At 36.4% G+C, this 25,865-nt stretch overlaps 2 protein-coding genes across 2 annotated transcripts in view; one reads left to right on the top strand and one right to left on the bottom strand.

The window, feature by feature from the left end:
- Positions 1-1,050, top strand: part of LOC145683932 (uncharacterized) — a 35,648-nt gene extending 34,598 nt beyond the window's left edge. The window contains exon 2 of the mRNA XM_081755619.1: positions 511-1,050. Coding sequence (XP_081611745.1) covers positions 511-668 — 158 coding nt within the window. The 3' untranslated portion in view covers positions 669-1,050. The remainder of the gene's footprint in view (positions 1-510) is intronic.
- LOC145683930 (uncharacterized) overlaps positions 1-25,542 on the bottom strand; it is a 65,147-nt gene extending 39,605 nt beyond the window's left edge. The window contains exon 1 of the mRNA XM_081755615.1: positions 25,440-25,542. Within this exon, the coding sequence (XP_081611741.1) occupies positions 25,440-25,481 (42 nt within the window). The 5' untranslated portion in view covers positions 25,482-25,542. The remainder of the gene's footprint in view (positions 1-25,439) is intronic.
- Between the last annotated feature and the right edge of the window lie 323 nt (positions 25,543-25,865).

Raw genomic sequence — 25,865 nt, 5'->3', positions numbered from 1 at the left:
ACTATGGATTCGACACTAACATCGGTCATTTTCGATCATTTCTTTCTTTCTTTCTTTCTGTCTATCTATCTATCTATCTATCTATCTATCTATCTATCTATCTATCTATCTATCTATCTATCTATCTATCTATCTATCTATCTATCTATAATACTTATTCCCATTTGTATGGGCACCCTTTTGGTTGATTTGTTCACCGCCCTCCTTAGTATCTCAGCACGGGCATGGCTGTGACGCTGTGATGGCTGTAACAATTAAGGTTGAATGTGGTTCCTTTCCCTTTCAAAAGAATATTCTGCTTATCTTTACTCCTATTAAAAGTCCTTTATTATTTAAGTTTTATATTGTATTGGGTTGATTCATTAATTTGTGCTGTTCATTTTCAGATTTTTTCCTGCCAGACATTAGTGATAGGGGTAGTGCTGTGAAGTATTCCAATTGTAGCTATATTGTCAATAAAGTGTAATACTACTTGTGGATTTGCTGAGCTAATTAATTTTTGTTTTTCAGGCTCTGAAGAATGGAATGTCAAGTTGAAAAGAAGGGCAAATTCTCGACATCATTTTCCTGTACGAATTCAACAAAGGTTCAAGTACCACAGAGGCATCCTGATAAATCTGTACAGTACATGGAGAGGATACTATTGTCGAAAGATCACCCGGAAATGATTATACAGGTTTGAAATGGAAATGTTGACTTCAACGATGCCCCACATTTTGGTTACCCACTCTAGTTGATTGAGGAACATTTGGACGACATGGTTTTCGTGATCCACGTTAAAGTACCCAGGAATTGACCACGGAGAGGGCAGTGGACAAACATTTATTAGTCAGAGGATGACAAATCAACAAACTATTTTCCATTTGTAGTTAATTTACAAGAAATAATTTAGTTTGCAAAGGACTGAATATCCAGAAGCATGTTGTATTATCCAGGAGTTATAAGTTTAGTAAGTGGAATATTACACATTATTAAATATTGTCCCTATTCTTTGGACCTACGAAAAATGTTAAATCACCTATTGCTGGCAAGGTAATAAAAGAGATTACAAGTTTTTCATAGCTACACGAAGCTTGGTTCTATTTTGTTCCAAAGATTTTACGCCTTAAAAATGAAATTTATCTTTTAATTTAGTGTTCAATGACTATGCCCTGTAGGCTAAGGGAGATGGATGATTAATAGCGAAAGGCTAAGATAAAGTTGGTGGGATGAAAATGGAGGAGGAAACGGAATATCACCAAGACAAACACGAGGACGATGTTTTACACCTCAAACTCAAGGCCTGGGATTGAACCAGGACTCTGTCTCACTAGAGGTGACCGGTATACTACTAATCATGACCCATCTCTCGCCTTAGGTGAAAGATATTCCAGTTTGCCAACTATTTACTCAGTGTTGCTTTAATAAAGGTTATATGACAGAAGATAATGACATCTATTAGAATGTTTCTCCAACAATTAACTCACTACATTTTTGTATTCTTCCAAGTAGCTGAGGGATAGTTACTTACTATCTTCAGGTTATCAATTCATTTCTTCCCTTTGGATTGTATTGTAGGTATGTATATATATTTTTTACTTGCTAATAGTGCACAACAACTTCTGGTGACACTGAATTGTGAGCTTGTGTAGGATTTATTATCCTGATTACGCATTGTAAAACGACTGAGTTTTTATTTTTCATTTGGCGTTAAGTGACGCACCATGTGCAACATTTCAGTGACAAAAGTACCACAGTATTTCGAATCCGTCACAGTAGTACAATGTATTCATCCCTTATGTTCTTGCATAACATCTAGTGGCTCAGAAGAACAATTGTAAACAATATTAAGTGGTGTTAAGGTTATTTATTTTTAACTGATTTAATTTTTAGAAATTGTAGCTGAAGCAAGTAAGCAGAAACTTCAAACAATATATGATAAATATTAATTTCATATATGATACTGAAGTGAAATAGAACAATCAGTTGAACATCACGTTCCATTACGAATTCGAAACGTTTAAGCATGTTACGTGTAAACAATAGTCTCTCGAGAAAGCAAGAAGTGTACATAGAAGCCAAAATGTGCATAAAATTTATCTTCCTTAACAATTACAAGAAAAACCTATGATATTTCGATTGCATATCGCAGAAAAGATTTTCATAGTAGTATAATACTTTGCGAAGAAATAATATTTAATATAAATTTTCAAAAATAATTTATTTGTATTCTTTCGTTTATCTAACTTCGCAAAGCATGACGTAGTGAGAATTTCCACCTTTGTGCGCTTAGTTTCGGGTTAGATTCTACTGAGGTTCGGATATTACGTTAAGCCATCGTTCCACATTGCTTCATATCGTCAGTGTTAATGAAGAAGAGCCAGTAATTGGCTTGCTAGATTGTTATGTCCGTTAAGTGACCAGTATATTTTCTCTTGTATGACGTGAATGAGACCAGTGCCGTAGAATTTACATGTACCATGTACTGCTTTGGGTTGTCCTCTTATTAAGGCAAAGCATTTTTAGTATAGACTTAATATTGAGAGATAACTGAATACTTGAATTGATAGGTCCGATCTAGGAAACTAAAATAACGGCAATTTAAACCTATTTGCTGAGCTAATCACAAAGTTGGAAAAGAGTGATGCTGTTGTTAGTTGTAATGTCAGGAAATTTTTGTTTAGTTTAATCAGCCTACTCTATGCAGACGCAACCAGTGTTGTCAGATCTAAAGATAAGAAAGTAGCAAGGTTTTGGCCCAAAAGTAGCAGATTTGATCTATTTGTAGCCCAAACATAAAAATGAATTATTTTGAAACTATTCAATTTTACTAATGAAATAAACATTCGATATATATGTATCAAATTTCTCTCTTTTCAAAAGAGAGTTATTTTGTGATCGGGGCACCTCATTTGAACTTAAAGATTTAGCGACTTTTGTTTTTAGTTATATTCATTCATTCAAAAATCGCTTTCCCAAAACAAATATTTCTTTACATATCAAGGGGTCCACAGATAACATGTTACACAGCTCGTGGGTAAATTCGTTGGACAAACTGATTAAGTTTTCTCAATTACCACTTGCCCGACTATGGCGTCGTTTTCGAGATACAGGGTTGCCCATTGCGACACACTATTGACTGTCGAAAATGATTGGAACACGATTGTGATAATATATTGCAGCAAGGGTGCTGTGTATACAAATAGTGCGATAAATATATAAAACATCAGTGATACGAAGGTGACAGTGTTGCAAACTGTGAGTAACCTTATATTGTAAAAAACATCACTCCGTCACTTTATTGCATGTTTAGTGTCCTTTGGTACTGCTGAAGAAAATAGTGAAAGACAATAATTCTGTGTTGCTATCTAACAGGAATAAAGATGAGACCACGGCTTTGTACTTTAACATGACTTTCGAAACATGTCGTTCTGATCGGTTTCAACATTACATAGTGGGCTTCATAAAACAGCACAAAAAGACAAGAAAAGAGCAATAAACTGTCTGAATAGCAAGGAAAAAATTCAGATGCGCGTTTGCAATGGGCGTTTTGTGCGTTCATTTGTGGATGTGGTCACTGCTGAAGAATGGTAGACAACAACAAGAAACGTTGTGGTTTTCCTAGTGTTTTCTACGTAGAATTGAGAATATTACAATTAGTCTTCAAGTAATTAGGAGGTGACATTGAGAGATGTTTGACCTGAATAATAATTACAATGATAATAAAATTACTACTACTAATAATAATATTAAAAAGTAGTAAAATAAAAAGGCAAAGAAGGGGCGGGGAAAAAGACGAGAAAGAAACCTGCACAAACAGATTGGTACGTTCGTTTAACGGACGTTGTCGAGGTCAGTGTCTCTGCTTTAGTCCACTATTTACATAGTTTTAGTTACATCAAATGCCACCTAGAAGTTTGGGTTGTCTCCCAGCACGTAATAGTGCAAACGAAGATACGCTTGTGACAATACGTCATTTTTAACAGTGCCTCAGAATCAGATGCTTCATGTCAGTAGGTGTTATCTGGACGAGTCGGTTTGCAGGAAGAATCCAATGCAAGTTTCAAATGGAGCATTCATACAGAAATAAGAAGTTGACATGCTTCTCATACACGGAGAAGGTAGACAAAATGAAGGAAAATCAAGGAAACCGTATCAGGAGCATTTTCCGAATAAGCGACAACCTGCACACACCATATTTGCAAGGCTTGAACGTAGTTTGCGTGAAACAGGTCGTTTGTGTGCCATCAGATTATAGGAACAAATTTTGCAACATGTTGAAGACAATCCTTCTACCAGCACCTTCTACCTTGTTTCTTCGACATAGTGGCCGAAGATCCGCAGTTCACGTGGTTCCTCTTACGTGTGACTATTTAGTACTGAAACTGTCTTCACACAAATAGGATACTTCAACACAATAAAGAGACACATATAGACAACAGAAAATCCTTACGATGTAAACTCCAGAGGATCCCAATTATTTCTCAGTCAGTGTTTGGGCTGAAATTATCAAACAATATTATCTGACATTTCTGAACGAAGTGTTCTCTTAACTCCTAGATTTTCCATTGGTAGTACGTAGGCAAATGTGGTTTCAGCATAATGGCGTAGTTACACATTTCACTACAGGAGTTCGTGAGTATCTCCACACCTTATTTGGAGAGAGATGGGTCGGTCGCGACTGTCTAGTAGCTTGGCCTGCGCGCTCACCACAGTCCTGCGCGTCTCTGGACTTTTTTTTTTGATTCCATGAAGGAGCTTTTTTTGAGACTCAGTAGGCACTTTGAAACTTCTAGTGGGAGGAATTGTGACAGCTGAACGACAAACACGTGAAACACCAGACATCTTCCAATGAGTTCGTCAGAATCTGCACAGAAGATAATGTGTTCTAATGTTAGTGGAAAGCATTTCGAGCAGTTTACTTAATGTGTCAGCCAGTAGATATTACATTATATTACAGGGTGACTTCATGTTCAACATTGCTGATTTTTTGTATGGCTTTGGCTTCAGGATAGTTACAAAACGATGCCATTGTTGCTTTTTCTGCTTTTTTTGCCTCAGGGCAATTAAAAGCCCATGCCACTGTTGCTTTTTCTGTGGTGCTTTTTTTGGGAACAGGACAATTAAAAACTGATGTATCCCGTCCAATGGGCGTTCCACTAAGAGTGTCACAACCCATGTTTTTTTTTTTAAGAAGAAATGTTCCGGGGCACACTTAGCAGTACGGGGGGCTACTCCTTGTACTATTCTATTTATTAATATATTATAGACGTATTATTTTGGTCTTCTCCGTGGAGTTAGTGACCCCCCAAAAAAACATGTCTGGAAGAAACACTGGTCACAACTACTGACTGACTTAGATGCGAATGATCGCGTAAAGGGAATGAGTTGGAAGAGAGTTGTTGGGTTTTAGAAGTGTTTATACGCGAAACGGTGGATAGGTAGTTTTTATTAATGAAATGTTTGCAAGACTGGCAATGTGGTAGTCAAAATTAAAGCTGCATAGTAACAAAGGTGTCATTGAGCAGATGTGAGAAATATTTTAAGAAATACAGTATACAGCTTATCTTTTAGATCGAGTCAAACTCAACAGCATTCGCATTAAATCTGGGATACTCTTGTCATAATCATGTTGAAGTTCTAGAAGCTGTAAGATTATATGGTAATCTTTAAAAATTTATATCTCATATCTTGACGTTTTATGGTTCTATAGATGTCCACGATTAAATATACATTTTTAAAGGTAGAGTTTAGTTCGTAAATTTTTCCACGAAGACTTCAGTAAGCCAAATAACGAATATAATGTGTTCATAGAGGATAATACTACACTTGTACATCAAGGGAAATTACTCCTTTTCATGATTTCAATGAGACAAGAAGGGAATGTTTTTATTTATGTGGCATGTTTTTATCTACAGGATGACAACCAATCTTCTAGAATCGTTCCGCTGGCACGTGTTTGATCATCTTCCGTATATCCCATATCTTGCTGCGACCGATTTTCATGTCTTCTTACACCTCAAAGAAATGTTTACTCGGTGAGAACTTTGACAGTAATGAACAATTGCAGACGGCTGTTATACACTGATTCCACATCCAGGTGTCTGAGTTTTACGATATCGGAATACACGTTATTACAAGCAGGGTTGGCAAAAACCGTGGTTTTTATTTTTTAAAAAAATTGTTTAAACCTGTTTTTTTGTTTAAACCAGGTTTTTCTGGTTTAAATAATTTGTTTTATGTATTTATATTACATATGGACAGAAACAAGTTCGTTTCACCTTGCTGTTATTATGCAACAACAGGGTTATGCTGGAAGGGGTCTTATAAGCTTAAAGCGGGATCCAAACAGCTTCCCGGCTTACTTCCTAGAGAAATTGTCCTCTATTTGGACTCAAAACCGGGACTAATTGGCCAGAAATGCAATGAGTCTGCCGACTCACTCACGAAGGACTCCTGATAAAAATACGCTGTACTGATCTTTACATACTTGTTAATATAATTGGCAAGAATCATTTCAGGACAAAAGATAAATACTTGCACAAGTGAAATCATTATACAGAATTACATATAAATCGGGAAACTCCCGCGTTAGCCATTGGGAAAATCCTGTTATTACTTTAAATGCAAAGCAAATCCTGTTATAGCTTTGCATATAAAATCTAAACGCTAAAACTGAGGTATTAAATTCCAAATTTAGTATGTAGATATCATTCAATAAAATTAAAACGAAGTCCAATCCAAGCTAATGTTGGAAGCTATGTATGCAGTCGATAAATTTTGCTAATGTCTATCAATATATTTAGGCAACCTTTGCTTCTTTATAAAACAACAAGCATTCAGGCAAGCAAAAACATACAATTTGGCTTCGTTTCGTATGTTTAGGCTTAACATCTTTATGCAATACCGAGGTTATAAAGAAGATTTTCGCTTTAAAGTGACACCCAAACCGCTACTTGGTTTACACATGAAAGAAGGGTTGTGGTTCGGCCGAGAATTGAACATGGGACACCTTGATTAAAAGATGAAAAGGAGATAATACTAATGCAGATGGTTTGATATGCGGAAACCTCACCATGAAGTTCACATGATTTAAAGCATTTTTCGTTCTTTTTGGTTTAAACCAGTTTTTTTTAAACAGCTGGTTTAAACCACCTTGGTTTAAACCAGCCAACCCTGATACAAGTATCTGAATTGGAATGGTGAATGTGTTGGAAAGTAGTATCACCTATTACACGTTTGTGGCAATAAATCTTTCAAGGTCACTATGTCTTCTTTGTGTTTACCACTTAGGAAAACTTACTTGTAACTGTAAAGATAACTTCATGAATATGGTTGTATCTTCAGAGATACAAGATTACCATGGACTTATGTTCTGTATTTTCCTTAAATGCTAATTTATTTTCATTCACTCAACATATGAGTATCAATGGATATGTTAATAAACCAAAAAACATACAAAAATATCGCTATCTGAAAAGTGAAGTATAATGCGATTAGTACGTTTTGTGACTATAGTTTCTTAGTGAAAATACATGTTTATTTGTGAGCAGATAAAACCTGTGCATTCTATGTATTCAGAACCTCAGCTTGCAATTGTATTGATTAGCATTATTTTAATTTGAAGTTACGTGTCTTCTGTGTGGATTTCTATAAGTATGGAAAAGAAACGAATGATAGACAATGAGTGCAGAATATTTAAATAACAATGGAGATATCAGTATTTCGTGATTCGGTCTTGTGGTAAGAATAAGGCACGCTATTCAGTCATGTGGTAAGAATAAGGCACAGGATTCAGTCAAGTGGTATGAATAAGGCACGTGATTTGGTCTTGTGGTAAGAATAAGACACGCGATTCAGTCAAGTGGTAAGAATAAGGCATGTGATTCGGTCTTGTGGTAAGAATAAGGCACGTGATTCAGTCTTGTGATAAGAATAAGGCACGTGATTCAGTCAAGTGGTAAGAATAAGGCAATGTTTGTAAATTTGCAATGAAACAATATCAGCCTGTAAAGAATACAATATAAAACGTCATTATAAAACTTAACATTCTCAGAATTACTCCAAATTTGTGGAAAGCCTACGGTTAGAAAAATGTAAATCTTTGAAAAGCGGGTTGAAATCTCAACAATTGTAATTTAAGAAAGTAGATGCTGAACAAGAAGCAGGAACTTGTGCTAGTTTCGGCGTGGCTAATTCAATAGCGAAACACCGAAAAACATTTATTGAAAGCGAATTAATCAAGGATTGCATGATTGCAGTAGTGGAAGAAATGTATCCAGAAAAATCTAATTCATTTCAAAACAGTTTGTCAGCAAACACTGTGGCTCGAATAATAGATGATATTGCAGAAAATATATTAACTCAATTATCTGACAAAAATCGACACTTAGACTGATTGTCTTTGGCCCTGGATGCAACAGATATTTCAGATACTTCTCAGACGTTACATTTTATTCGAACGATAGATAAAAAACTATGAAGTGTACGAGGAGCTTGTTGACATTCATAGCACTCACAGCACCACTGGGGAAGATATTTCTAAAGGAGTTGAAAATGCTGTTCAGAAAACACAATATTCAATAAATACAAAGTTTATCACTAAAGATGGTGGCAAAAGCATGTGTAAAAAATTAAAGGTGTCGTTGCTCTCATATCAAAGGCAGTAGAAAATGACAGTGGTTCAAAAACATTGATCGTACATTGTATTTCAACAGTTTTTTTTTTTTGCGGGAAATGCTTGGATATGTCAGAAGTTTTAGAGCCAGTCATTAGATCACATGCGCTCAATTGTTAATTCCGCGAGTTTATTGAAGAGATTGAGAGAATGGCTTACCATATTATAGTGCAGTATAGCTGCGGAAAAGTTCCAAAGGAATTTTTTGAGCTCCAATCATAAATAAAAATTTTCTTGAATGAAAATAATCGTCCTCTGGCTGAGTTACATAACAATGAGTGGTTATATTGGTATCATTTTTATATACTGAGAAAAATTAGAAATTATCGCTTTCTCTTGTTATAAGTTGAATCTCTGGAAATACTGTGGCGGAATTTCCAAAAATACTAGCATATACCCACGTGTATTGAATATGGAGTTTATATACCACGTTTCATATCTTTAGCATGCCTTTCTTCTTATGAGATTTAAAAACATGGCCATTGTAGTGCCCTTAGTAATTGTGTTATTTTATAATGGTAATATTTTTAAGTAGTATTGTTAACTCTCTTTTGTAAGATCTGGCAACATTGATACTTCCGCTTCTGTGGAGGGAAGACGAGCGGGTGACTTCCGCGTTACTACGAAGAAAGAGATTGTGTACCGCATGGCTTCTCGATATCTGTAAAAATGAAGCCTAAAATTATAGTTAATCTAGGCCTCTCGTAGCCATCCTCCTTTTATTAGTAATCAACGGTTTTGACAGAGCAACATTGAGTGTAAGTGAAGCTTTACGGTTACTTTTTCATCATAATTTTGGTGTGCAATTTCCAAGAGGAATTTATAAAGAAGAGCAAGTGGTCTCCCACGTGTTTTGTTACAGCTACAAGTTTTTGTCTGTCAGTGTGTGCCTCTCCATTAATTATATTTCAAGTTTCTGTGTTCGTCCTAGTGACATTCTCCATTTAATACGATAATGGCAATTTTCGTGAAGTTTTTCTTAGTTGTGATAATGTATGAAATCATAATGAAGCACTAAAAACTTCTGTGGGAACCCGCCCCATGCACGCTCTGTCCGGTATCATATCAGTGAAGGAAGCAATGTATTCAACCTCTAGCACAGAATCATCAAGAGTCCAGATCTTTACAAGGATTGTAACGAATCAGCAATGTACCTTCCCAGGAAGTAACTTGGTTTTCACGTACAAACGACTTAAATGCTGATTCCCATTCATATATTTGCTACAACACTACTTCCTTGAACTTAAACATGTACTTCAACAAAATGTGGCTTCTTTACATTCTAGTGTACTTGTTACTGTACCAAGTATTGGATTCTATAGCTACTTATGGCATTTTAGTAGCAAGTAGCATGTTTATTCCAAACCAATATCCTTTTATATGTGTTGTTGTGAACCAGTGCAGTTTCTTAAGTGAGCAGTATTAGTCTATTAACAAGCAGCTTGTAGAGTGGTGCAGGATTTATGCCAAACGCATATTCAGTTGGAATAATTTAGAGGCATTTTAGTGGCCCATAGCCCAGGTGAATGAGCAGCATGAAGAATCTACCCGTTATTTTCGCCGCCGCTCGCTCAGTGTTTAGTCGAGCGACAATGCAGTTCTGGGACATGTTATTTTACACCACAATACATTTCTCTGGAGTTTTTCATACTTTTTTCCATTATTAAGGAGTTACCTTGGAGCCCCCTTTGGTTTAGCTCCGCCCAGCCTTGGCTCAGGATCAACTGGTAGTGAGATGAGATGCTGTTGTGTTAGTGTTTCTTATATGAAGATGGGCAGTTTAAAGGTGTTTTCCTGATAAAGGTTGCCTTCGTAGCAACCACATTCGTCATTTTTGATGAGTATGTTGTTTTTAGTTATGTTCAATTATGTTTGAGCATGTTTGTGCGTATTAAAGCTCATCTTTGATATAGCCTGTTAATTTATCAGGCCCAGTTAAGCTCTTCGAAAGCTTACTTTTTCTAAGCCCTCTTTAGTGTTTATAATGTTCAGTGCTCTCTGAGTTGAGTGAAAGTGGCATATTAGCCAGTGCTTTCTCATAATAATAGTGAATCCTCCAGCTATCTCTCCAAGCTCATTTCAATGGTGTTCTTTGAAGAACTGTGTTTACAAGTGTGGTGCACTACTTAATTATCTTGTTTTTATGTTGCTTCATAGCTGCAGTAAGCTGTATCCTCTACTATTTGTCAGTGCTACTTCACGAATAGCTGTTTTGTGTTCTCACCGGTGCTAGGTGTCCCTTATAATCTCCATATAATGTTGGCCACTCGCATTTTAGTGTAGTTGTGTTGTTTACACAAAAGTGTCTTTATCTTATCTTATCTTATTGAGCATCAATCCTGAATACATACATCATTCATTAGTAAGTATGCTTTGTGCATATTCTCAGGTAAGAATCACAATGTTGAATAAACAAGCTTAACGCTATATGTGTTCATGGCAGCTTCACTCTCACCGGGGTGGAGCATAATGTTGCCAGTTCAATCAAGAAAAGGGCACAGAATGCCCATATGTGGAATGTAAATCTCATAGTAACAGGTAATCAGTCTCAATGGGTTATTAGATGAATGTGTATAATTTTATTGCATACCTTTTCTTAGCGGTAACAATTTTAATACTGAGTTTTGCACTTATGTTTGGATAGTGCACATGTAGGCGCGCACCCGATGGTGGGTATACGCTGGCTAGTACCTTATAGCTATATTATTATCCTTGAAGTCTAGTCGCAGTGTACAACAATTAACAATTATGATACGATATTATCTTTTGCATAATAAATTTAAACTATTTCTTTCATCATCTTCAGAAGTGACAATTCTTCTGGAATTTGGTAAGAATCTAACTTGCATATTATTATGAAGTGTGTTAATGTTTCAATCATTATACAAGGGAGGTGAAGATGGTTGTCCCTCCTCAATTGTTTATAGCTGCAAGAATTTTGATGTAATCATGCATCAGTAACTGAATATTTTCACGCATGATTTTTTTTTATTGTTCTTATAAATATACGAATATATGTTCTCGTGCATGATAGTATATGTACCTGTTATAAAGTACCTGTTCTATATCAAGCTTCCATGGCCCTAATACCAACTTTTGATCAAATAATAAATAATCTTTTCCATTTTAAGTGTTGTTGTTCAAGTGCAAGTCCCTAGTAGCTAGATAAGTTTAATTTAAGGTTAGCTATTTCTAAATTATGGTATACGCAGGAGCAAGAAGAGGAAGGGGGGTTTGTTCATGCCTTCTCGTAGAGCTGGTGTGGGCAAGCCTCGTGTTGTCGGACGTTGTCTGTGCGCCCTATACTTCATTGCCATTTCATCTTTCACAGACTGGCGACCCCTTGATACTCAGTTTTCTGGATTTTCTTTAGTCTGCGTTCTAAGTACGTTAGACGCCTTCCGCTCTGTAGCACTCAGAAGTTCCGGCCATCCTCTGGGGCGCTACAGGGTGTGTAGGTTTTTGGCGACCTTCAGCCAGGATTTCAGCTGAAATCTTCTGATCCGTTTCTCTTACCATTGCTCTGGCTCCCCTTAGCTAGGTTCTTTGCTGGATCGTTCTTTTTCATTGGTATTGACTATTTCGGTTTTTGTTAGTCATAACTTACGTTAAGGTGCCTGGAAGTCTTGATTCTTTTCTTGTGTTTATGAGTCAATTATCACGTGTTATTAGTTGGTTTATTTAGTTGTGTTGGCCATGGAAAGCAGGTAAACATTCTCTACGTCAGCGCGTCATACTTTATAGTTAAATATTCTTTGAGATTCTTTTCAATATCATTTCTGGTTTGATGTAGTAATGTGGTTCCTAAAAAAAAAAAAAAAAAGCAAGGCTGCTAAATCGCTGTTGAGACGGAACAGGAGTGCAAGGGTTACGGGTTCCCCATCTTCATGAATTGGTGTTCATATATATATATATATATATATATATATATATATATATATATATATATATATATATATATATATATATATATATAAACCAGTATTGTGTAGTGCTAATATAGTGAACTTTCTTTCTTTCTTTTATTGTGTTGAACTATTAGTGTTACAATGAACAAGAATAAAAAGAAAAAGCGACAATGTGGCCATGCCGGCACATTGTTAGAGTGTACCTCCTGTAACACTTGGTACTGTAGACATTGCACCGAGTTAACAGAAGAGGAATTTAGTGAGAGAAGTAAACCTGAAGTCCTCTGGGATTGTAATAAATGTGTAGCACAACCCAGTAGGTCAATAAATGATTCCACTGAGAATGGAGATTCAAATGTTATAGTCGTAGTTACTAGGAATCAGGATGATACCATTAGTGAAAAAGGTAGCGATACCTCCAACTTTGCTGAATTGATGTCTCAGCTTTCTAGTCAAATAGACTCAATAAAGGTGGCCGTAACTGAAGAAGTCTCAGTGATGAAAGCCACCGTGACTGAAGAAGTCTCAGTGATGAAAGCCACCGTGACTGAAGAAGTCTCAGTGATGAAAGCCACCGTGACTGAAGAAGTCTCGCAGGTAAAAACAGTGGTCATTGGTGAAATGTCTGAGGTGGTAAATAAAGAGGTTTCCCAAGTAAAGGTAGCTATAAATAAAGAAGTGTCTAGTTTAAAAGAAACTGTTGATCGTCATCTCAAGGAACAGGATGACAGAATTACTTCTCTAAGTAATCGTTTGGAGAATAATACTGTAGAACTTACCCATCAAATTGAAGTTGTTAATGAAAATCTAGCCTCTCAAGAAGAAGCATTACTAAATGTCTTGAAGGACAACAGTGTTAGTAAGCGTCAATTAGATAGTTTGGCTAATCAGATGCAGGAAATTCAGCGTAATACTAATTCATGTCTTAATATGAGGGAAGACCTTGAGGTGTTGAAACAGAAATTGGATAGTTTATTTGAACAAGGTGAAGATGAAGAAGAAGAAAGTGGTGAACAGACTGGTTCAATTATAAATGTGGAACCTAGGCATTTTGAAGATGTGGACCGTTTTTTGGGAATTTCTCATACTAGAAGTAACTCCTATGACACCATTCCGAAGGTCCCGGTGGTTGTTTCCACTCCATTAATGGGAACCACTTCATTTGTTACTACATCTTGTTTTCCATCCTCTTGTTTAGATGTCGTTACTGATACGTACAGGATTAATAGTGGTAATAATACTCACACTTCATTCTCTCATGCTCCAAGCCACGCTTGTTGTACTCATTCATGCTTTTCGCAGAATAGAGGTCAGTTAGACAGTGGGGATAGGAACTTCTCTGGAGTTAGCAGTCGCATTTCTATAAATCCTGTAGTCTCCTCGTGCACAGTAGGTGTGAATAAGGTTCCTGGTGTGTCACTTGCTAATGCGAATAATGTTAATCCTGGTTGTTGTGGAATGTTGAGAGAGAACATGCCCAGTTCCTCTCTAGGGGCTGATAATTGTCCCATACTGGCTGTTTCCGATTCGTCTAATAAATGTCAAAAGTCATTAAAATTATCCGATCTTAGTCACTTTCCCGAATTTACAGGAAATGTGTTAGAAATTTCGCCTTTAGATTTCCTTCAGCAATTAGAGCAAAACTTTAAGTTAGCCAATTTGTCCCCTGAGTACCAGATTTTGGTTGCAGTTAGGTCTATGAAAGAGTCAGCTGCTTGCTGGATTTCTCAGGTTAAAGATCAAATCTTTTCATACGATGATTTCAAACGTTTGTTCCTTGCACAGTACCTTAATCCTAAGGTGTGTAGGGCCCAGTTGCGATATCTGCTGTCTACAAAGTACAATCCTAATGTTCACGGTAAGGCTTCAGAGTTCGTGTGGAAGCTGTCCAAAGGTATTAGAATGCTTAAAGGGAATATTCCTCAAGAAGAGTTGGTAGACTACCTTATTGATACCTTACCTCAGGAATATCAGTTTACTCTGAGTCAAGTGGATATTTCCTCTGTGTCAGAACTAGCTGCACGGTTAATGAGACTTGAAATTCCTGACAAGTCCAAGTTATTGAATTGTCCATTGATTTCACTAGAATCTGTAGGTACCAAGCGTAAGGTTGGATTAGACTCAGATAATTATCCTAGCAAAAATAAGAAACGTAATGTTCATTTTGACGTAAACTTGGCTACAGTCGTAGACAAGGAACCGGTTGATGATCAGGTTAGTTCAGTTCAAGTTAATGATAAGCAAGGCAAGGCGCAAACCAAGGACAAATGGGTTCAAACTAGTTACCCTAGTGTTAAAGATTATATTGATAATAAGCAACCTAATGCCAATTACAATAGTAATAAGAAAAAGTTTTGGTTTAACAAACGAAGCAATAATAGTAATTTTAGGCCAAATACCAATAATTTTGCTAATAATAATAACAATCGCCCTAGGGGTAGGCCAAATAATGGTAATGTAAGACGAGCAAATGTAAGAAATCAGAATCAGAACAATGTTCACTCTGACCATACTGATAGCTCTGTGGCTCAATGTTTTGTTAATTCATGTGATCAATTTGAATCCAGAGTAGCACCTTGTGCTTGCGCTCATTGTCCTAACCTTAGAAGCAGCTATACTGAGGTTGGTGCAACCACTTCCACCTCTTCCGAGCCTTATGCTCAATGCAGCACTGTGTTAAACCAGTGAGGCAGGCTCCCGAATGGTCGCCTGGAGTCCGCCAAACTGAAACTCAGCGGCCAGAAGGTAATTTTTCCAATAGATGTAATGGCACTTGGTATACCCAAAAGCCCATGAATGTGATTTTCATTTTGAAAGAGAGTGAATCTTTAGATAATGATGATGTTGGTTCTTTTATCAAATCCCCATTCTTATCAGGTAAAATAGCCGGTATCTTTCTTTCATGTATAATAGATAGTGGTTGTGAAGCTAATTTATTAAACTTTGGTGTTTGGAAAAGAATTGTAGAAACGTTGCCTAATGTTAAGTTATCTCCGGCTAGAAATGTAACATTGCAATCTTTTGTAGGTGATGAAAAGTATAATGTCAAAGGACAGAAAATACTGTATTTAGAATTTTCAGATCATGTTTTAGAAATTCCTTTCTTTATTGTAGAAGGAATGAAGTCGGACGTCTTGTTAGGTACTCCTTTCCTAACCAAATATAATTGTGTAGTTGATTTTTCAAAGCAAATCTTAACGTTGGATGATTTGGATGGTAAACCTGTTAAATTAAATTTAAATTCTCTCTGGGTTACTTCGGTAGAATCTGAACCTCTGATACAGGAAGTTAATAAAGAGGAAGACTACTTAGTATCTGAAAGTGAAATTCGAAATACAATTTTCCAAAGAACAGATTTAACATCTGAAGTTAAGAGTAAATTAGTGGAACTACTTCTTCGCTATAGATCATTGTTTTCTGAACGCCCTAGGCCTGCTAAGGTTAAGCCTTTAAAGATAGAATTAACAGACAACGAACCTGTTGTATGTAAACCGTACCCCATACCATATGCTATGCGGGAACCTTTCAGAAAGCTCATTCAAAAATGGCTTGAGTGGGGAGTGATCGAAGAAAGGTTATCTCCTTATCTCAATCCAATTCATTGTGTTTATAAAGCTGACAAACAATCAGTAAGACCCACCTTAGATTTAAGACATCTAAATACTAAAGTGGTATCTTTTAATGTTAAGGTAGAGCCAATTCAAGACATATTAGCACGTCTCAAAGGTTCAGTAGTTTTCTCTTCTTTTGATTGCCGAGACGGTTATTACTGTTTGCCTTTAGAGGAAGATTCATATGAAAAAACAGCATTTTTATTCGAAGGTAGGCAATATTGTTTCAAATATTTAGTCATGGGACTTAAATCTGCCACTAGTCTATTTCAATTTGTAATGAATAGCATTTTCGATTTAAGCACTAAGCATTTTGTTTCTTGTTATCTAGATGACTTACTTTGTTTTTCCGATTCTATCAGTAAGCATTTTGAGCATTTGGAATTCGTGTTGTATACCTTGAATAACTTAAACTTTTCCTTAAATTTTCAGAAATGTAAGTTCATGTTTTCCGAATTGTTGTTCTTAGGTCACATTATATCAGGTAAAGAAGTTAAAGTTAATCCTAAAATTAATGAAACCATACAGAGATTTCCAATTCCCAAGAATCGTAAGCAAGTGCGACAATTTTTAGGTCTAGCGAATTGGAGAAGGAAATTTATTCACAATTACGCAGACCTCACCGAAAGTTTGGTAACTTTATTGCGTAAGGGCGTAAAGTTTCACTTTGGTCCTAAACAGATGCATTCATTTGAACTGTTAAAGAAAGCGTTGGTTTCTCCGCCAGCTTTAGTGCTCCCAGACATGAATAAGGCATTTCATTTGTTCTCAGATTCCTCCATAATTGCCATTGGAGGCTATATAGGGCAGTATGAAGGAGATGATTTTCAGGTTATCTCGTATGCCAGCAGGCGCATTAAACCTACGGAAAGATCTCTGTCCATCTTTCAAACTGAACTATTAGCAGTAGTGTTTTTATGCGAGCGTTTTGCTGATTACATTCTAGGAAAAGAGGTAATTGTTCACACAGATAACAAAGCTATTACTCATCTGAAAACTATTAGAAATTTGGATGTTAGAACAACCAGACTATTATTAAAGTTGCAAGATTTTAACCTTAAGTTTGAACATCTCTCCTCAGCAGAGAACCGTATTGCAGACATTATTTCACGCAATCCTCCTGACGAGGAGAATACGATTAATTCTACTCTCATGGTAAATGCTGTATTTCGAAATTTAAGTCAATCTTCTTTTGTTAAGCTGTTATTGGAAGAACAAACCTCTGATGAGTTTATAGCTAGATGTTCTGCTAAACTGGAAAAGGGTAATCCTAACTTTTGTAAGCATTTAGATTTAGTGTATATTAAGCAAGATGATACTTGGAAATTAATAATTCCTAAGGGTCTAGTAAACATTGTTATAGATGAAATTCACAAGGAAGCTCATTTCGGCTCACGCAAATGTTATCTACAATGTAAAAAGTTATTTCACTGGCCGAACATGAAACGAGATATAGCTAGGTTCATTAATGATTGTGAAACTTGTGCTAGAACTAAAAGTAAGTCTCAAATCTTTGTACATCAAATTTGCCATGTGGATGCTGACAGCCCACATGCCAAGCTGAGTGTGGACCTCGTTGGCAGGTTACCAAAAAGTAATGGTTATTATTATATATTATCTATCTTAGATGCTTACAGTAAATTTCTTGTATTATACCCTGTTAGGAATGCTAGCACCAAGGAAATCACTTCTATAATCTCTAGGAGATACTTTTATCATTTTCCAATCCCTCAGGAAATAATAACTGACAGAGGCGCCCAGTTCCTCTCGTCCCTCTGGCGACGTTTTTGTCGCAGGAATGGTATACATCACTTACTTTTGAGTCCGTACAACCCCAAAGCTAATCCGGTGGAACGTTATCATTCAGAGATATCTAGGTTACTAAGGGTATTTATAAGTCATGATCACACTCAATGGAGTCAACACTTATCTGAGGTGCAAACGCTGTTGAACAACTCTGTGTCACTTACCACAGGGTACGCACCTTCAGAACTTTTTCTAAATCATTCAGCTTTGGAAAATTTTTAAAAGGAGCTAAATTGGCCTCCTGAATTTGGTAATGTAGACCATGCCTTTCGGCATCAACATGTGTTATTGAATACTAAGAAAGTCATAAGAAGAATGAAACCAAGGTAAAACAAACAGGCACTGAGATTAAAATCGGTGACCTCGTATTTGTTAAAAATCGTAAACATAGCTCATTGTTAGATAAAACCATCAGTAAGTTTTTTGTTAAATATCTTGGACCTTTTTTGGTAATTGGTGTGGAAAGCAATACCGTAGATTTAGTAAATTTAAATAATGAATGGGTTGGTACTCAAAACTTAGATAATGTAAAATTATTTAACTGTTCTTTACAGAAAAGACAGGAATTGCTGGTAAACACTTACCTGTAAAAAAAAACAAACTTTGACAGCAAAGTTTCTTTTTTTTATTCAACTAGGGCGAGGATGTAGTGCCCTTAGTAATTGTGTTATTTTATAATGGTAATATTTTTAAGTAGTATTGTTAACTCTCTTTTGTAAGATCTGGCAACATTGATACTTCCGCTTCTGTGGAGGGAAGACGAGCGGGTGACTTCCGCGTTACTACGAAGAAAGAGATTGCGTACCGCATGGCTTCTCGATATCTGTAAAAATGAAGCCTAAAATTATAGTTAATCTAGGCCTCTCGTAGCCATCCTCCTTTTATTAGTAATCAACAGTTTTGACAGAGCAACATTGAGTGTAAGTGAAGCTTTACGGTTACTTTTTCATCATAATTTTGGTGTGCAATTTCCAAGAGGAATTTATAAAGAAGAGCAAGTGGTCTCCCACGTGTTTTGTTACAGCTACAAGTTTTTGTCTGTCAGTGTGTGCCTCTCCATTAATTATATTTCAAGTTTCTGTGTTCGTCCTAGTGACATTCTCCATTTAATACGATAATGGCAATTTTCGTGAAGTTTTTCTTAGTTGTGATAATGTATGAAATCATAATGAAGCACTAAAAACTTCTGTGGGAACCCGCCCCATGCACGCTCTGTCCGGTATCATATCAGTGAAGGAAGCAATGTATTCAACCTCTAGCACAGAATCATCAAGAGTCCAGATCTTTACAAGGATTGTAACGAATCAGCAATGTACCTTCCCAGGAAGTAACTTGGTTTTCACGTACAAACGACTTAAATGCTGATTCCCATTCATATATTTGCTACAACACTACTTCCTTGAACTTAAACATGTACTTCAACAAAATGTGGCTTCTTTACATTCTAGTGTACTTGTTACTGTACCAAGTATTGGATTCTATAGCTACTTATGGCATTTTAGTAGCAAGTAGCATGTTTATTCCAAACCAATATCCTTTTATATGTGTTGTTGTGAACCAGTGCAGTTTCTTAAGTGAGCAGTATTAGTCTATTAACAAGCAGCTTGTAGAGTGGTGCAGGATTTATGCCAAACGCATATTCAGTTGGAATAATTTAGAGGCATTTTAGTGGCCCATAGCCCAGGTGAATGAGCAGCATGAAGAATCTACCCGTTATTTTCGCCGCCGCTCGCTCAGTGTTTAGTCGAGCGACAATGCAGTTCTGGGACATGTTATTTTACACCACAATACATTTCTCTGGAGTTTTTCATACTTTTTTCCATTATTAAGGAGTTACCTTGGAGCCCCCTTTGGTTTAGCTCCGCCCAGCCTTGGCTCAGGATCAACTGGTAGTGAGATGAGATGCTGTTGTGTTAGTGTTTCTTATATGAAGATGGGCAGTTTAAAGGTGTTTTCCTGATAAAGGTTGCCTTCGTAGCAACCACATTCGTCATTTTTGATGAGTATGTTGTTTTTAGTTATGTTCAATTATGTTTGAGCATGTTTGTGCGTATTAAAGCTCATCTTTGATATAGCCTGTTAATTTATCAGGCCCAGTTAAGCTCTTCGAAAGCTTACTTTTTCTAAGCCCTCTTTAGTGTTTATAATGTTCAGTGCTCTCTGAGTTGAGTGAAAGTGGCATATTAGCCAGTGCTTTCTCATAATAATAGTGAATCCTCCAGCTATCTCTCCAAGCTCATTTCAATGGTGTTCTTTGAAGAACTGTGTTTACAAGTGTGGTGCACTACTTAATTATCTTGTTTTTATGTTGCTTCATAGCTGCAGTAAGCTGTATCCTCTACTATTTGTCAGTGCTACTTCACGAATAGCTGTTTTGTGTTCTCACCGGTGCTAGGTGTCCCTTATAATCTCCATATAATGTTGGCCACTCGCATTTTAGTGTAGTTGTGTTGTTTACACAAAAGTGTCTTTATCTTATCTTATCTTATTGAGCATCAATCCTGAATACATGCATCATTCATTAGTAAGTATGCTTTGTGCATATTCTCAGGTAAGAATCACAATGTTGAATAAACAAGCTTAACGCTATATGTGTTCATGGCAGCTTCACTCTCACCGGGGTGGAGCATAATGTTGCCAGTTCAATCAAGAAAAGGGCACAGAATGCCCATATGTGGAATGTAAATCTCATAGTAACAGGTAATCAGTCTCAATGGGTTATTAGATGAATGTGTATAATTTTATTGCATACCTTTTCTTAGCGGTAACAATTTTAATACTGAGTTTTGCACTTATGTTTGGATAGTGCACATGTAGGCGCGCACCCGATGGTGGGTATACGCTGGCTAGTACCTTATAGCTATATTATTATCCTTGAAGTCTAGTCGCAGTGTACAACAATTAACAATTATGATACGATATTATCTTTTGCATAATAAATTTAAACTATTTCTTTCATCATCTTCAGAAGTGACAATTCTTCTGGAATTTGGTAAGAATCTAACTTGCATATTATTATGAAGTGTGTTAATGTTTCAATCATTATACAAGGGAGGTGAAGATGGTTGTCCCTCCTCAATTGTTTATAGCTGCAAGAATTTTGATGTAATCATGCATCAGTAACTGAATATTTTCACGCATGATTTTTTTTATTGTTCTTATAAATATACGAATATATGTTCTCGTGCATGATAGTATATGTACCTGTTATAAAGTACCTGTTCTATATCAAGCTTCCATGGCCCTAATACCAACTTTTGATCAAATAATAAATAATCTTTTCCATTTTAAGTGTTGTTGTTCAAGTGCAAGTCCCTAGTAGCTAGATAAGTTTAATTTAAGGTTAGCTATTTCTAAATTATGGTATACGCAGGAGCAAGAAGAGGAAGGGGGGTTTGTTCATGCCTTCATGGTGTGGGCAAGCCTCGTGTTGTCGGACGTTGTCTGTGCGCCCTACACTTCATTGCCATTTCATCTTTCACAGACTGGCGACCCCTTGATACTCAGTTTTCTGGATTTTCTTTAGTCTGCGTTCTAAGTACGTTAGACGCCTTCCGCTCTGTAGCACTCAGAAGTTCCGGGCCATCCTCTGGGGCGCTACACCATCTTATTACAACAACTGTAACTTTCATCCTTTTTTATCCCCACCTTTTCTCGTCGTTTCTAGGGGAAATTTAAAAAATGCTGAAATACGTCTTTAATTATTTTAATTGGTAAGTCTGAATACAAAATTTCATGCCACAAACCTTAGCAGATTTCGAAATATGGCTATCTAATATTTTCAATTGCAATCCCCACCATTTTTTCTTGCCTTTTCCATCACTTGTAGGAGAAATATTTTAAAAGTTTTTAAATAGATATTTCAAATGAGAAGTCTAAATACCAAATTTCATGTGCCTAACCTTGTAGGATTTCCTGTTAATAGCAATTGTAACTCATCTTTTTTCTGCCCTTTTTTTTCCTTCTAGGAGAAATATCAAAAACTGGTGAAAGATTTAGACAATTATTTTAAAGGGGATATCTTTTTCTTCGTCTGGTGTTTCTGCTGACAGTTTTCATTCAAAGTTTGTAACATCATATATTTTCAATTCAGATTCTACAATAAAAGTCGTATCATTCTCCAGGGAAATAAAACATATATTTCTACGTGTGATAAAACACCTAGCCAAACTTTTAAGTTACTATTTCTTCTAAAAAGATATAAAATAATGTTAGTAGGAGGCAATGTCCTTTTCAAATACCCATTCCTATCACATTTCTTTGTTGGTTTCCTATATTCTAACTCAATTTCTCAGTTTAGCTGTACACAGACGATTGTCAATTTGTGGAAACACCTGAAGAAAATTCAGTTTATCTGGTTAAATAATTCTGTGACCGCTGTTACTCTGCAGAACATATGTGACCTGTCATGGGGTGATGGCATATGTCGCGAATAGTTTAAAGAGGAATAATGTACGATTACTCATGCAGTAAAGCTCTCATAGGGAGAGTAGAATATCTGCTATGGAGTGTGAGCTCCAGAAATGATTACAGATATATTTGAGGTCTGAGAATTGGGTGAACAAAGGGAAATGTAGTTCCGCCCGATGATGATGAAACCACCCTTCAACTACTTCAGCAGTATGAACTGGCATATTGACCAGAATCATAATGTATAGAATGCAAATGATCAGGGGAAATATCCACATAATCATTGTCAGTAATGCATTAAGTGAACGAAACCTCAGTACTCACGGAATATCAAGAATATCGAATCACACTCTTTCTGATGCGTTTCAAGCTAGAGAGAAGATGGTTCGAAACATAATCGTCTTATGGCTTTCACCATACATAAACACAAGTTATTGTAAATAAGATGAAAGAAGCCTCATCGGACCCTATTACAGTTCCCAATCATCGACAATCCCCTTTTCATATTTTGGACACGATCTTCTTACACGCTGTAAAGAGTTGTTGGCGGTAATCAGCGGTTTGGAAATTAGAACCCAGATGACCCATGATGTTCAGATTGTGCAACTCATGCCAGACTATGATTGTTACGATAAACTGTTTGAGGTACTAATTGAGGTTCGCGATCAATTTACCATTTGATACGGTCTTGCTCAGGGATCCCTGTCATGAAAGCTTTGTCTGTTGTCCACTATTACTTTTCTTTACATTCGTTTCCCTTCTTCAGGAAAACTTTATTACTTTTTCATAATTTCACACACTTTTCCTTCCTGTCACTGCATTTTTCTTTAACTGATAATTTCTTTACCTCAGTTTCCTTAGGATACATTATTGCTCTTTGTATACATTGGAATGTTTTCACCTCTTATTAGTTCTTGCTTCTTTATCTTCTAAACTTAAGTATTTCTACGAAACCCAGTACGAGTATTTTCATTTCCTCATCTTTGAATTTTGAGCATACAATTTTTTGTCCCTTACTTCCCTCCTAATCACCTTTTTCCTCCGTTGAACATCCATTTAAACTAATATGAGATTGTGATTTGTGCAGCTTGCTTCAAGGAAGTACAAACGCCTTTTGCTTATTTCAAAACTTAACCTATAATATTATCTATAGAGGTTGATGGGCTTTCATATGGACAAATTTGAAGTATCCTATCACAGTCCACCCCTCTACCACTAGGAGTGTTTTATGTGATGACCAATATTCTTGTCGATTGTCGGACAGCGCTCTTCCCTCTGGAGAAGACTTCCAAAGTCTATTTTATTCCACTTCAATTGAAACGTTTTCCAGACGTTTTAATCTGTACATACCTTACGTAAAGAAGTTCTATGATACACTACTCCGTTCGGATGGCATGAGTATTCTTCACTAAGTTGTCGGTAAAGGTAATAGCACGAAGTTTGGTCTTAGTTTCCATCCATCTATAATGCCAGCGATAAACTGGTTATATGGTTGAATGTCAATTCCTGATGGAGTTCCACTCAGTTGGAGCGCCATATAGTGTGGAGATTTTGTTGCGCTGTCAAAACATGTTTCTAATAACACCTAGCATTGGCAACGTAACGTAGCCTTACTTTCCCCTGTAACAAAATTGAGACATATGTATAAAAATGCTTGGATAACTTTCAACGAATGAAAGTGCTTCGTCCTCTTGCATCGATACTTTAGGGTACTTGTCTATTTCTTAATTATTCGAATCTTTCCACAATCCATCAGATATATCCACGTTCTTCTAAGGTGACTACAAATTTGACAGATCTCCCAACAAGTGGCACTCGTACAGCTTGCTGGAGTTGTTTTTCCGTTAGGAAATGGCTGGCTTACAGCACATGGACTACCTTGAGACGTAACTTTCTGTAAGAGGCAAGGCCGATGGTTGATTGGGACTCAATAACTGGATGAGCATAGCATGCTATGTTTGGTAGATTCTACGTCGCTGTCAATGTCTTAATTTCATCCATCACCGATGGTGCCAGCTTGAATGGGTTTCATTTCGGTTTGAGTCTTAGTCGGTGATACACGATCTAGGAGTGTCACGTTACATGTCGTTGCACTATTGTAATCACCGTGGATCATGCGAAAGGAAATCAGTATTCGTGGGACTGTTTAACTGTATTGGTAAAACTGAACTATGCACCGAAAAATACTATAATGTATCCTTCTCAGAATCAACTCACTTTCAGCATTATTAGAGTTCACACAAAACTACTGTTCTAGCATACACATCACACTACTACCTCAGTGGTGTAAGTTTCACAATTTTGCTCTGTCCTTGTGCCGTGCCCTTTGCGTTTCGTCCACATGGAAACCTATTGCCTCTGTATTCGATTTGGTAGTACGTGTATTCATGAAACAGAGACAAAGGTTTATTTCCTGACTGGTCGAAATATATTTAATATCATAGGCCTGTTCTACCTGAAAAAATATGAACTAACCATGTTAATTTCCTTCTCTTTCCCACGTTTATCTACTATGCAGCCTTTCCTTTCCCTATCCACATCATTATTCACACCACTCATTACAAGTGTCGATACACAGCTTCCTATTGTCTAAAATGTGTAATTGGGTCTAGTTTTGCTATGGGAAATCTCGATTTCTTTTCTGGTGTTTATTTCGTTCGGAAATTCTGGTTATATTGTAGGTTCCCATCCCGTTTAGTCGATAGTGGAAATGGGGGTTAATTTCAAACAAACTATTAAAAATCTATCGTATAGAAGTTCTACTTTTGTCAATTTCTCTTCCAACCCTCATCCAGCTACCCCATTACATTGACCTTTTTCAGTATCAGAGTAATATATTATTTAGTCTTCCGTTAATATTTCTCCAATATCTTTCCGTCTTTCAAATTTTCTAATTTTGCTTCCGCTGAAATATGGTAATTTCTTTATTTTCTCAGAAATTGTAAACCACATACATACATTTTAATTAGTACATTACGAACAACAACAACAACAACAACAACAAAAAGGAATTATGCTAATTTAGAAGAAATAAAGTTCTAAACATACCTGGGAAGCAACACAAACTAGGATAAACACAAACATTCCCATGTTTCAGTGTTGGTTGGTGCTTCCACACTAACATTTACTGTTTTTTGTCCGACACATGTATATGTTTACAGTGATAAGCCGTGACGTATAGTAGGAAAGTAAAAAAAAAAAAAAAAAAGAATTATTTAACTAGACTATTGTATCCATGGTTTCATCAATAAAGTAACTTTATTTTACTATCAAAGCGTTTACATTGTCCAAACCGTGCAATAGAAACAGGAAGATTCAGTTTTTTTATTATGGTATTAAACATCAGTAAAGCATGAATACTATTTTTGTTATTTGTTTTGCAACAGATAATCTCGTTCACGTTTATTTTAACAGTTCCATAACATTCCTTATTATAATGTAAAGTGTGTTTATACATCATGATTGAAAGTTTAA

The sequence above is a fragment of the Thermobia domestica genome, chromosome 4 (genome assembly GCF_964235325.1).
Source record: "Thermobia domestica chromosome 4, izTheDome1.hap1.1, whole genome shotgun sequence".
Classification (NCBI taxonomy): domain Eukaryota; kingdom Metazoa; phylum Arthropoda; class Insecta; order Zygentoma; family Lepismatidae; genus Thermobia; species Thermobia domestica.
The sequence above is the reverse complement of the archived record's forward strand: the minus strand, read 5'-3'. Positions and strand labels throughout refer to the sequence as shown.